At 45.5% G+C, this 14,587-nt stretch overlaps 1 protein-coding gene across 2 annotated transcripts in view; it reads right to left on the bottom strand.

Annotated features, from left to right (window-relative positions):
• LOC134949309 (cytochrome P450 2B1-like) overlaps positions 1-14,587 on the bottom strand; it is a 184,648-nt gene that overhangs the window by 94,465 nt on the left and 75,596 nt on the right. For both annotated transcript variants that reach the window (XM_063937806.1, XM_063937807.1), the window contains 2 exons: positions 12,818-13,005; positions 12,452-12,593 (listed from right to left, as the gene is read on the bottom strand). In XM_063937806.1, coding sequence (XP_063793876.1) covers positions 12,452-12,593; positions 12,818-13,005 — 330 coding nt within the window. The remainder of the gene's footprint in view (positions 1-12,451; positions 12,594-12,817; positions 13,006-14,587) is intronic.

The raw sequence follows: 14,587 nt of genomic DNA, 5'->3' as shown, positions 1-14,587 counted from the left end.
CATAAAATGTAATATTATCATGTAAAATATAAAATGTAGATAGATAAAGGATCACAGTACTGGATATTTATGCTACTGGCTCCCTCTAGTGGTTTTAATTATAAAACTTTAAGAAAGAACACACAAAAGAATTATCAGTCCATTAAATAAAATGAATCATACCTAATGAATCATTAAGTCCCTTAGGGGCTAGTGTATCCAAACGGAATATCCATTTCGATTCAAGCTGCAACAACTTCTTTGATCTATTACCACCTCGTAAGGACCCCAGGAAATGGTCAATAATTTTATATTTAAGCGTCGCCATGTTGTGCCGTGCTTGCATATAATGACGGGCCACAGGTTTGTCACTGTGTCCCGTCTGTAGTGCTGCGCGAGTGGCCGTCCGATTTTGTTCCATTCTAGTTTTAAACATGCAGTCTGTTTTCCCGACATACTGTAGTATAATCCACATGGGCAGATGATAAGATAAATTACTTGTGTGGATGTACAGGTAAGTGGCTATTTTATAGACAATCTTATTCCAGAAGGGGATGCAAAAATTAATTCCCAGGGGTTAAATATGAACAGGTTGTACAACCCAAGCACTTAAAACACCCACTTTTTCTAGTGAAGAAGATTTTTACAGGTGAAGCTTTAGCAAAGCCAGTTACATCTGCCTTCACTACAATATCTTTGATGTTTCTGACCCGTTATTAGCTAGGTATGATTTGGGTGTTATGAAAACATTTTAATTCTGGGTCAGACGCCACGTTCATTTTTTTTCTTCAAGTATGTGAATGTGTCCTGTATACAGGCCTGCAGAAAAAAATCCAACACCACTGCCACTGGTTTACACAGTGACCTCCTGGCCAATATAATAGGTCTGCCAGGGGGGCACTGTGCGGTTTTATGTATCTTGGGCAGGGTGTAAAAAACTGGTACCACAGGAAAATCAGTAGTCAGTCTCAGTCCCATTTCTTTTGTAATAAGCCCCTCCTCAATCGCCATCATATCCAAACTATTTTTGTACTCTTGAGTAGGATCTTTTGTAAGGTGGCAATAGGTCTCTGTGTCCCCCAATAAAGGTTCACATACTGCAATGTAAGCGGTGTCCTGGATTACTATTGACCCGCCTTTATCCACACCGCTGATGATGATGTCAAGCCTCTTGCCCAACTCGAATAGTGCCTTTCGTTCCCCAATCGATAGATTAGGTTTATAGGGGGTTTTTACCATCGAGGGAACTTTATCTAGCAATCTGTGGAAAGTTTTGATGGATGCATTGTTAGAGATAGGGTCAAACTGGGATGTCTTTCCCAGCGGTGCAATTCTTGAAGGTAAAAGTGACTGTGCAGAAAGTGACTGTTGCTTAGAAAAGTACTCCTTGATTTTTAAAGATTGGACAAATTTATATGAATCGACCTTCCATGTGAACTCATCCGGGCGAGTAGTAGGTATAAATGATAATCCCTTCGTTAATACTTGTTCCTCAATTGCCATCAGAGGGACCGAGGATAAATTGAAGATTAATTCCTTTTGTTTTTCGTTAACCTGCTGGCCGTGTCTCCTATTTTGGCCTCCCTGTCGTGTAAATTTCTTCCTCGGCCTGCCGTCGCTGACAGAGTACTTGTTCCTAAAGGGGTCTTTATTGTCGGAGTTGTGTTGATGTTTGCATCCTCTGTTTCACTTGCAGATGTGCTTGAGAAACGCACCCTCTGTGGTCTCCTGTGGGCAACAGTTGAAATATCTCTCCTTACAGGGCCAGGGGTTCCGCTTAGCCAGGTGTTGAGCATAATCTTCTTGTACCTTTCTGAACTTCTCTTTTTTACATTTTATCAGATCATTTTTATATGTTTCAATTTGGGTACGTAATTTCTGCATCCAGTCTACCTCAGGGTCCGAAATTAAAATAGGGACCTGTATTTGTTCAAGGTGGCCAATTTCTCCATAGTCACATTAAGTTCTTTCGTAGACTCTTCTATTACTAATAAAATGAGGTCCATTGAACATTTGTTCAAGATGTATATCCACCTCTTGCAGAAAACTGCATTATGTCGTCCTATAGTAGGAATGTTATGCACCCGGAACCCCCTGGGTATGTGTTTTGCCCTTTAGTAATCCGACAGTGTGCGACTATGGTACAAAAAATCAAGCTCACTTTTTTAAGTCTATACAATTCTCTATATCTCTCAATATTAGAATCACCTGGATCATCCGTAAGTGCTGGATCTTTGTGTAAAATATTTTCAGCATCTACATCTAAGAAACTCAGTTTCATAATTGTTGCATTGTAAAAGAAAGTCTGTAAAATCCCCCTCATTTCTCTGACGTCCTAGTGGATGCTGGGAACTCCGTAAGGACCATGGGGAATAGCGGGCTCCGAAGGAGGCTGGGCACTCTAGAAAGATCTTAGACTACCTGGTGTGCACTGGCTCCTCCCACTATGACCCTCCTCCAAGCCTCAGTTAGATTTCGTGCCCGGCCGAGGTTGGATGCACACTAGGGGCTCTCCTGAGCTCTTAGAAAGTAATAGTCTTAGATTTGTTTATTTTCAGTGAGACCTGCTGGCAACAGGCTCACTGCAGCGAGGGACTAAGGGGAGAAGAAGCGAACTCGCCTGCTTGCAGCCGGATTGGGCTTCTTAGGCTACTGGACACCATTAGCTCCAGAGGGATCGACCGCAGGCCCAGCCTTGATGTTCGGTCCCGGAGCCGCGCCGCCGTCCCCCTTACAGAGCCAGAAGCAAGAAGATGGTCCGGAAAATCGGCGGCATGAAGACTCTGTCTTCACCAAGGTAGCGCACAGCACTGCAGCTGTGCGCCATTGCTCCTCTCACTTCACACTTCGGTCACTGAGGGTGCAGGGCGCTGGGGGGGGGCGCCCTGAGGCAGCAATAAAAACACCTTGGCTGGCTAAAATACCTCAATATATAGCCCCAGGGGCTATATATGAGGTAAATACCCCTGCCAGAATTCCATAAAAAGCGGGAGAATAGGCTGTGAAAAAGGGGCGGAGCCTATCTCCTCAGCACACTGGTGCCATTTTTCCCTCACAGCTCCTGCTGGAAGGAAGCTCCCTGGCTCTTCCCTGCAATCTACAGTACCAGTAAGAGGGAAAAGAGAGGGGGGGCATTAAATTTGGCAGTATATATATTTTATTGAAAAGCAGCTATTAGGGACATAACTCAGTTAGTCCCTGTATATATTAGTGATGAGCGGATTCGGTTTTACTCGGTTTTACTCGGTTTTACTCGGTTTTACTCGGTTCTCAAAATGGCATCTTATTGGCTCACGGATGTCACGTGTTTTGGATAGCCAATAAGATGCCGTTTTGAGAACCGAGTAAAACCGAGTAAAACCGAGTAAAACCGAACCTCGCTCATCACTAGTATATATATAGCGCTCTGGTGTGTGCTGGCATACTCTTACTCTGTCCCCCAAAAGGGCTTTTTGTGGGTCCTGTCCTCTGTTTGAGCATTCCCTGTGTGTGTGGAGTGTGTCGGTACGGCTGTGTCGACATGTTTGAGGAGGATAATGATGTGGATGGGGAGCAGATGCCTTTAGCAGGGATGTCACCCCCCGGGGGGCAGACACCTGAGTGGATGAGTTTATGGCAGGAAATGAGTGCACGTATAGACTCCTTACATAAAAAATTTGACGACATGCCGACTGTGGGACAGCCGAGTCTTCAGCTCGTGCCTGTCCAGGTGTCTCAAAAGTCATCAGGGGCTCTGAAACGCCCGCTATCTCAGATGGCACAAGTAGATGTCGACACGGATACTGACACCAGTGTCGACGACGATGAGTCAAATTTAATGCCCGTTAAGGCCATTCACTGCATGATTGAGGCAATGAAAGAGGTGTTAAATATTTCTGATTTACATCCAGGTACCACAAAAAAGGGTATTATGTTTGGGGAGAAAAAACTACCTGTAGTTTTTCCCCCGTCAGATGAATTAAATGAAGTGTGTGAAGAAGCGTGGGCTTCCCCTGATAAGAAATTGGTAATTCCTAAGAAGATACTAATGGCGTTCCCTTTCCCGCCAGAGGATAGGTTACGTTGGGAAACACCCCCTAGGGTGGATAAAGCGCTCACACGTTTGTCTAAAAAGGTGGCACTACCGTCCCAGGATACGGCCGCCCTTAAGGAACCTGCTGATAGAAAGCAGGAGGCGATCCTGAAGTCTGCATATACACACTCAGGCATTATACTTAGACCAGCTATTGCGTCAGCATGGATGTGCAGTGCTGCCGCTGCGTGGTCAGATAAACTGTCAGAAAATATTGACACATTAGACAGAGACACGATTCTGCTAACAATTGACCATATCAAAGACTCAGTCTTATACATGAGAGATGCACAGAGGGAAATCTGCCGGCTGGCATCTAAAGTAAGTGCATTATCCATCTCTGCTAGGAGATGCTTATGGACTCGCCAGTGGACTGGAGATGCAGATTCCAAAAGGCACATGGAAATTTTGCCTTATAAAGGGGAGGAATTATTTGGGGATGGTCTCTTCGACCTAGTTTCCACAGCAACGTCTGGGAAGTCAGCATTTTTACCCCATGTCCCCTCACAGCCTAAGAAGGCGCCATTTTATCAGGTTCAGTCCTTTCGGACCCAGAAAAACAAGCGGGGAAAAGGAGGGTCTTTTCTGTCTAGAGGCAGAGGTAGGGGAAAAAGGCTGCAGCAAACAGCAGGTTCCCAGGAACAAAAGTCCTCCCCCGCTTCCTCTTCCAAGTCCGCCGCATGACGGTGGGGCTCCACAGGCGGAGCCAGGTACGGTGGGGGCCCGCCTCATGAATTTCAGCGATCAGTGGGCTCGCTCACAGGTGGATCCCTGGATCCTTCAAATAGTATCTCAGCGATACAAGCTGGAATTCGAGGCGGCTCCACCCCACCGGTTCCTAAAATCTGCCTTGCCGATTGCTCCCTCAGACAGGGAGGCGGTGATAGCAGCGATTCACAAGCTGTATTCCCAGCAGGTGATAATCAGGGTACCCCAACTTCAACAAGGCCGGGGTTACTATTCCACACTATTTGTGGTGCCGAAACCGGACGGTTCGGTGAGACCCATTTTAAATTTGAAATCCTTGAACACATACATAAAAAAATTCAAGTTCAAGATGGAATCGCTCAGGGCGGTTATTGCAAGCCTGGACGAGGGCGATTACATGGTATCCCTGGACATCAAGGATGCTTACCTGCATGTCCCCATTTACCATCCTCACCAGGAGTACCTCAGATTTGTGGTACAGGATTGCCATTACCAATTCCAGACGCTGCCGTTTGGACTCTCCACGGCACCGAGGGTATTTACCAAGGTTATGGCGGAAATGATGATACTCCTTCGAAAAAAGGGAGTTTTAATTATCCCATACTTGGACGATCTCCTAATAAAGGCACGATCCAAGGAACAGTTGTTAGTGGGAGTAGCACTATCTCAGGAAGTGCTGCGCCAGCACGGCTGGATTCTGAATATCCCAAAGTCACAGCTGGTCCCCACGACACGTCTAATGTTCCTGGGAATGATTCTGGACACAGTCCAGAAAAAAGTGTTTCTCCCGGAGGAGAAAGCCAGGGAGTTGTCTTCTCTAGTCAGAGACCTCCTAAAACCAAAACAGGTATCGGTGCATCACTGCACGCGGGTCCTGGGAAAGATGGTAGCTTCTTACGAAGCAATTCCATTCGGCAGGTTCCATGCCAGAATTTTTCAGTGGGACCTGTTGGACAAGTGGTCCGGATCGCATCTTCAGATGCATCGCTTGATAACCCTGTCCCCAAGAACCAGGGTGTCTCTTCTGTGGTGGCTGCAGAGTGCTCATCTTCTGGAGGGCCGCAGATTCGGCATACAGGACTGGGTCCTGGTGACCACGGATGCCAGCCTACGAGGCTGGGGGGCAGTCACAAAGGGAAGAAACTTCCAAGGACTATGGTCAAGTCAGGAGACTGCCCTTCACATAAATATTCTGGAACTAAGGGCCATTTACAATGCCCTAAGTCAAGCAAAATCCCTGCTCCTACACCAGCCGGTGCTGATCCAGTCAGACAACATCACGGCAGTCGCCCATGTGAATCGACAGGGCGGCACAAGAAGCAGGATGGCAATGGCAGAAGCCACAAGAATTCTCCGATGGGCGGAGAATCATGTACTAGCACTGTCAGCAGTGTTCATCCCGGGAGTGGACAACTGGGAAGCAGACTTTCTCAGCAGGCACGACCTCCACCCGGGAGAGTGGGGACTTCATCCAGAAGTCTTCCAAATGATTGTAAATCAATGGGGTCGTCCACAGGTGGACATGATGGCGTCCCGCCTAAACAAAAAACTAGAGAGGTATTGCGCCAGGTCAAGAGACCCTCAGGCGATAGCTGTGGACGCTCTAGTGACACCGTGGGTGTACCGGTCAGTTTATGTGTTCCCTCCTCTACCTCTCATACCAAAGGTATTGAGAATAATAAGAAAGCGAGGAATAAACACAATTCTCGTGGTTCCGGTTTGGCCAAGAAGAGCGTGGTACCCGGAACTTCAAGAGATGATCTCAGAGGACCCGTGGTCTCTGCCGCTCAGACAAGACCTGCTACAGCAGGGGCCCTGTCTGTTCCAAGACTTACCGCGGCTGCGTTTGACGGCATGGCGGTTGAACGCCGGATCCTGAAGGAAAAGGGCATTCCGGAGGAAGTCATTCCTACGCTTATTAAAGCCAGGAAAGAGGTCACAGCAACTCATTATCACCGCATATGGCGGAAGTATGTTGCATGGTGTGAGGCCGAAAAGGCCCCAACGGAGGAATTTCAACTAGGTCGATTTCTGCATTTCCTGCAAGCAGGAGTAAATATGGGCCTAAAACTGGGCTCCATTAAGGTACAGATCTCGGCTCTGTCGATTTTCTTTCAAAAAGAACTAGCTTCAGTACCTGAAGTTCAGACATTTGTTAAAGGAGTGCTGCATATTCAGCCCCCGTTTGTGCCCCCTGTGGCTCCTTGGGATCTCAACGTGGTGTTGAGTTTCTTAAAATCACATTGGTTTGAACCACTAAAAACCGTGGATCTGAAATATCTCACGTGGAAGGTGGTTATGTTATTGGCCTTGGCTTCTGCCAGGCGAGTATCAGAATTGGCGGCTTTGTCCTGTAAAAGCCCTTATCTGATTTTCCATATGGATAGGGCAGAATTGAGGACTCGTCCCCAGTTTCTCCCAAAGGTGGTGTCAGTGTTTCACCTGAACCAGCCTATTGTGGTGCCTGCGGCTACTAGGGACTTGGAGGACTCCAAGTTGCTAGACGTTGTCAGGGCACTGAAAATATATGTTTCCAGAACGGCTAGAGTCAGAAAATCTGACTCGCTGTTTATCCTATATGCACCCAACAAGCTGGGTGCTCCTGCTTCTAAGCAGACTATTGCTCGTTGGATTTGTAATACAATTCAGCTTGCACATTCTGTGGCAGGCCTGCCACAGCCAAAATCTGTCAATGCCCATTCCACAAGGAAGGTGGGCTCATCTTGGGCGGCTGCCCGAGGGGTCTCGGCTTTACAACTTTGCCGAGCTGCTACTTGGTCAGGGGCAAACACATTTGCAAAATTCTATAAATTTGATACCCTGGCTGAGGAGGACCTGGAGTTCTCTCATTCGGTGTTGCAGAGTCATCCGCACTCTCCCGCCCGTTTGGGAGCTTTGGTATAATCCCCATGGTCCTTACGGAGTTCCCAGCATCCACTAGGACGTCAGAGAAAATAAGAATTTACTCACCGGTAATTCTATTTCTCGTAGTCCGTAGTGGATGCTGGGCGCCCATCCCAAGTGCGGTTTATCTGCAATACTTGTACATAGTTACTGTTAACTAAATCGGGTTATTGTTGAGCCATCTGTTGAGAGGCTCTGTTGTTTCATACTGTTAACTGGGTTTCATATCACGAGTTGTACGGTGTGATTGGTGTGGCTGGTATGAGTCTTACCCGGGATTCAAAATCCTTCCTTATTGTGTACGCTCGTCCGGGCACAGTATCCTAACTGAGGCTTGGAGGAGGGTCATAGTGGGAGGAGCCAGTGCACACCAGGTAGTCTAAGATCTTTCTAGAGTGCCCAGCCTCCTTCGGAGCCCGCTATTCCCCATGGTCCTTACGGAGTTCCCAGCATCCACTACGGACTACGAGAAATAGAATTACCAGTGAGTAAATTCTTATTTTTCAGAGGCAGCCATTTAAATAAGTGCAATACACCACAGTTTCCAAATGTACAGTGTGATAAAAAGATAAAGGGGTATATGCAATTGCGGTCGAATTCCCGAAATTGTCGAATTTCGGGTCATTTTCGACCAAAAAAAAAAATTCGCCTATGCAATTCAGTGCTTTCCGACCAAAAAACGGACTTTCAAAATTCGACTTTTTGAAATTCGAATTTTTGCAAATTCGACTTTTCTGCAATGATACAAGTGCTGCAATTCGACCAAAGCATATTCAATTCAAGTTTGGAAATTCGACAGCAGTGCTTTTAGACAGCAAATTCGTCATTTTCAATCCGCCACACTTTGGAGGGTGAAAACAAATAAAAAAAAAATTAAACATGTTTTTTTTTGTGTGTTTTTTTGGGGGAATAGCAGATCTATTTATATTAGAAGGGATTAGGTACTTTTTTTTTTTTTTTTTGGAGGCACAAATACTATTTATATATTTTTTAAAATATTATTATTATTATTTTTTTTTATTTTTTATTGCTGGAACGGTAAAATCCTAAAAAAAAATGGCGTGGGGTCCCCCCTCCAAAGCATAACCAGCCTCGGGCTCTTCGAGCTGGTCCTGGTTCTAAAAATGCGGGGAAAAAATTGACAGGGGATCCCCCGTATTTTTAAAACCAGCACCGGGCTCTGCGCCTGGTGCTGGTGCCAAAAATACGGGGGACAAAAAGCGTAGGGGTCCCCCGTATTTTTAACACCAGCATCGGGCTCCACTAGCTGGACAGATAATGCCACAGCCGGGGGTCACTTTTATGCCGTGCCCTGCGGCCGTGGCATTAAATATCCAACTAGTCACCCCTGGCCGGGGTACCCTGGGGGAGTGGGGACCCCTTCAATCAAGGGGTCCCCCCCCCAGCCACCCAAGGGCCAGGGGTGAAGCCCGAGGCTGTCCCCCCCATCCAATGGGCTGCGGATGGGGGGGCTGATAGCCTTTTGTGATCATGAAAAGAATATTGTTTTTTCCAGCAGTACTACAAGTCCCAGCAAGCCTCCCCCGCAAGCTGGTACTTGGAGAACCACAAGTACCAGCATGCGGGAGAAAAGTGGGCCCGCTGGTACCTGTAGTACTACTGGAAAAAAAATACCCAAATAAAAACAGGACACACACACCGTGAAAGTAAAACTTTATTTCATACGTCGACACACACATACTTACCTATGTTCACACGCCGACATCGGTCCTCTTCTCCATGTAGAATCCAGGGGTACCTGAAAATAAAAGATCAATATACTCACCTCAGCCATGGTCCAGAGATAAATCCACGTACTTGTAGAAAAAAACAAAACGCAAATACCCGCTCCATGCCGGACTGAAAGGGGTCCCATGCTGACACATGAGACCCCTATCCCCGAATGCAGAGAGACCTGTCAGTGACAGCTGTCACAGAAAGGTCTCTATAGCCAATCAGGAAGCGCAACTTCGTTGCGCTCACCTGATTGGCTCTGCGCGTCTGAGCAGACAGCGCATCGCACAGCCCAGTCCATTATATTCAATGGTGGGAACTTAGCGGCTAGCGGTGAGGTCACCCGCCGGTCAGCGGCTGACCGCGGGTTAACCCCACCGCTACCCGCAAAGTTCCCACCATTGAAAGTAATGGAGCGGCTTTGCGATGCGCTGTCTGACAGCTCAGACAGCGCACAGCCAATCAGGTGAGCGCCACGGAAGTAGCGCTTCCTGATTGGCTGAAGGGACTTCAGTGACAGAAGTCACGTGATGTCCCGGGATTCGGGAGAAAGGGGTCTGATGTGAAAGCATGGGACCCCTTTCTTAGTCCGGTATGGATCGGTGTTCGTTTTTTTGTTTTGCCAAGTACGTGGATTATCTCTGGACCTGGATGTACCTCTGGACGCTGGAAGGTGAGTATAATTTTTTCACAGGTACCCTCGGATCGTCGGAGACCGTGGCAGTCGGCGTGTCAACATAGGTAAGTATGTGTGTGTCGGTAGTGTGTAATAAAGTTTTACTATCAAGGTGTCTGTGTACTGTTTTTATTTGGGTATTTTTTTTCCAGTAGTACTACAGGTACCAGCGGGCCCGTTTTTCTCCCGCATGCTGGTACTTGTGGTTCACCAAGTACCAGCTTGCGCGGGAGGCTTGCTGGGACTTGTAGTACTACTGGAAAAAACAATATCTTTTTATTATCACAAAAGGCTATCAGCCCCCCCATCCGCAGCCCATTGGATGGGGGGGACAGCCTCGGGCTTCACCCCTGGCCCTTGGGTGGCTGGGGGGGGGGACCCCTTGATTGTAGGGGTCCCCACTCCCCCAGGGTACCCCGGCCAGGGGTGACTAGTTGGATATTTAATGCCACGGCCGCAGGGCACGGCATAAAAGTGACCCCCGGCTGTGGCATTATCTGTCCAGCTAGTGTAGCCCGATGCTGGTGTTAAAAATACGGGGGACCCCTACTCTTTTTGTCCCCCGTATTTTTGGCACCAGCACCAGGCGCAGAGCCCGGTGCTGGTTTTAAAAATACGGGGGATCCCTGCCCAATTTTTCCCCTGCATTTTTAGAACCAGGACCAGCATGCTTTGGAGGGGGGACCCCACGCCATTTTTTTTTTTCGGGTTTTTTCCCGTTTTTTTAAATCGCCGCAAAATCCGCCAAATCGGCCGATTTTCGCCCGCGATTCTGGCGAATCTGTTTTTCATTGAATATGGTGAATTCCGGAAGCCACCTTCCGGAATTCACCTGTCGAATTAAGTCGAATTAAAAAATGGCGAAAAATTGCCGCGATTCGCCGTGAATTGCATATACCCCACAGTGTCCGTGCTTTTTGTGCAATAGAGCTAATTTTACTTGTGCAAACAAACTTCAATGTGCAAAATAAATTCACTGTGCAAAATAATTTCACTGTGCAAAAAACGCAAGAGTCACTGAGTAGGGTAAATGAAATACAGGTGCCTTGGACTGACTCCCTATTCCACTGGTACTGTATGCTGTGGATGGAGCTAATATTGCAGATCCAAACGTCCTGGCACTCCTTTGGCCTATACAGGTCTATCCATGCTCCGGTGCCCTCCATAAGGGGATTGCACCCCTAAATATACAAGATATGGAGAAAGGCGGCACTCCAGAGACTTCACAATCCGTTAACTCATCACTAAACAAACTTGTTTATTGCAGCATATTAACGTTTCGGGGCCAGCTGCCCCTTCCTCAGGACATAAAACCAAGTCATATATATATACTAAAAACATTAGTGCACACTTACCCCATAGTGACCACTCCCAGCGGTTTTTCATGATCACAGCCAGCCAGACTGCCCACACAGGGCACTTCCGGTTGCGGGACCTCCGCGAAAATGGAAGTGATGTCATCTGACAGGCAGTTGCCATGGAAAACGCTTTTCTAAAGCCCAAAAAACAATGTAAATTTATATTTAAATAGTGCACATAGCGTAAAGACAATTATATAAGCAATAAGAGCACCAGTATTGAATCAAAATAAAGTAAAGTGACATAGTGCAATAAAAATGGATGCAACATATATAACATTATGTATTGATCAAACATATCATAATAATGGACTTCATAAAATATGTTACATTTCTAGAAAAAATGCTTTAAAGTTACTAGATATCGAAAAACCATAAAATGTAACATTATCATGTAAAATATTAAATGTAGATAGATAAAGGATCACAGTACTGGATATTTATGCTACTGGCTTCCTCTAGTGGATTCAATGCTGGTGCTCTTATTGCTTATAAAATTGTCTTTGCCGCTGCTGGATCATTGAGGGGAAAATACTCCTGTTGGTGCTGAGCTGCTATGATGTGCATCCTGATGAAGGCTCCTTGTGGGCTAAAAACGTTTGAGAAACGTGTAAGCTGAGTATATTATACTGAATTTATATTAAAATAAACAGTCTTTTATAAAAATCTGGAGAGTGCCCCCTATGGAACATTTCTATGACATGATACTTTGGTATTGGGTGGACATCCGAGTTGCTGACCTGCTTCTGATGATGTGAATGCGGCCTTACTGTATATATATTTATATAAAAAATATGTGGCAAGGGGCATCATAGCATGGGCTTTCTCTGGGATCAATCTTGGCATGCCCCTTCCCCATGAGTCATGCAACTTATGTCCATATTGGAATTATGGGGGGGTAATTTTCTCTCTGGAACAGGGCATCAAAAAGCCTAGTTACAGTTCTGGTCATAATAAACATAGTTATCACTAGTTACCTACAATGCTAAAGACATATTAGTTACTATAACAAGTCTGTACCTGTGGAAAATGGCATAAATGCATCATTCTTCTTGAAGCCACCATTCTCATCTAGAAAGTGTCCAGGATCAAACTTATCTGGGTTCTTGAACTGTTTGGGATCTTTTAGGACAGAGGTCAGGACTGGAATCACCCAGGTTCTCTGAAATTACATTTACAGCAGTATAATTTTTTGAAACCTAGAACATGTATACAGTCAAGTGAAATTGTGGTCATGACATGGGTTAGAAGTTGTGAGGGTTTGGCAGGAGGAAACACGTGAAGAGGTCAGGCTCAGGAAAATAATAAATAGCTAGTCAATAAAAATATTTTATATCTAATTTTTTTTAACAATTCTGTATTGCAGTCTGTCTCTGACAAGAATACCTTTGGAATATGATATCCCCTGAAGGTTGTGTCCTTGCTGGCTGCATGCATCACACCTACAGGAGCGATATCAGCATATCTCTGTATCTCATGTATGACAGCGTCTGTGTACGGCATCTTACTCCTGTCCTCCACTGATGGGCAGCGAGCTCTGCCGATCACATTGTCTATTTCCTTGTGGATCTTCTCTGAAATTACATAAAAATTATATTCACAGTAAGAAACAAGACTTATTTTGCTCATTCTAATTAAAGAGCAAAGATGAGATACAAAAATTGTAGTGCGAGATAAAAGGGAGTGCCACCATTTGTTTGTCAAACTGGAGCTCGTCTCTCTCTCAAAAAAAACAGCAGATCATTGTTAAGTCCATATGAAGTTTGCATGGCAAAAGGATGGGAACAATGGGTGTGATTCAGACCTGATCGCTGCTACAAATTTGTTAGCAGTTGGGCAAAACCATGGGCCTAATTCAGATCTGTTCGCTCGCTAGCTTTTTTCGCTGCACAGTGATCAGGTAACTACTGCGCATGCATATGCACCGCAATGCGCAGGTGCATCGTATGGGTACAAAGTGGATCGTTGAAATGGATTTTATGAAGAATCCGTTCGCACAGCCAATCACAAGGAGATTGACAAGAAGAGGGCGTTTGTGGGTGTCAACTGACCATTTTCTGGGAGTGGTTGGAAAAACACAGGCGTGCCTAAGCGTTTGCAGGGTGGGTGTCTGACGTCAATTCCGGGATCAAAAAGACTGAAGTGATCGCAAGGGCTGAGTAAGTCCAGACCTACTCAGAAACTGCACAAAATGTTTTTGCAGAGCTCGGCTGCAAATGCGTTCGCACACTTGCAAAGCACAAATACACTCCCCTGTGGGTGGCGACTATGCGTTTGCACGGCTGCAAAAAGTAGCCAGCGAGCGATCAACTCGGAATGACCTCCATGGTTTTTCCCAACTGCTAACAAATTTGCAGCAGCGATCAGGTCTGCATTAGGCCCAATGTCCCATTATTGGGAGCGAGTAGGACATATCTTGTGTTGATAAATATGGTGATATTGCTAAGTTTATAATTCAGTGTGCTTTGTACAGTAACTACAGACTAAATAAATGGGGTGGAAGGGTATGTCTTTACGTAAAGCCATTTCTAAAACCTGTTATACGGGATGATATTCAAGAAGGGACTGTAAATACTATAGAGACATTATGGGTAGAAATTGCATGCGGCGGTAAAGGAATAAAGAAGTTATTATTGGGATTATGCTACAGGCCGCCTGGTATTAATGTGTCTGACAAGAAATTGTTACTGAATCAAATTAAAAGAGCAGCAGAAGTAGGAGACATAGTAGTGATGGGAGACTTTAACTATCCCGAGATAAACTGGAAAATCAATTCATGTGATACTGCTAGGGGCAATATGTTTTTAAAAACGCTAAATGATACTTAGTTCAATTAATCGAGCCACCAACTAGGTACAATGCAATCTTAGACCTAGTATTAACTAACAATGGGGAATTGGTATCAAATATTGAAGTAGGAGAGCCCATAGGTAACAGCGACCACAATATGGTCACATTCAATATCAGTTTTCATAAGTGGTCCTATACTGGCTCAATTAGGACTCTAAACTTTAGCAAAGCAAACTTTGACATGATGAAGGAAGCGTTAAGGGAAATTGAATGGGAAATTCTGTTTCATGGAAAAAATACTACAGAGAAATGGCATGTATTAAAATCACTGCTAAATAATTAATAATACTCGTAAATTTATTCCCA

The sequence above is a fragment of the Pseudophryne corroboree genome, chromosome 8, assembly GCF_028390025.1.
Source record: "Pseudophryne corroboree isolate aPseCor3 chromosome 8, aPseCor3.hap2, whole genome shotgun sequence".
NCBI classification, from domain to species: domain Eukaryota; kingdom Metazoa; phylum Chordata; class Amphibia; order Anura; family Myobatrachidae; genus Pseudophryne; species Pseudophryne corroboree.
This window is presented reverse-complemented; position numbering and strand designations above follow the sequence as displayed.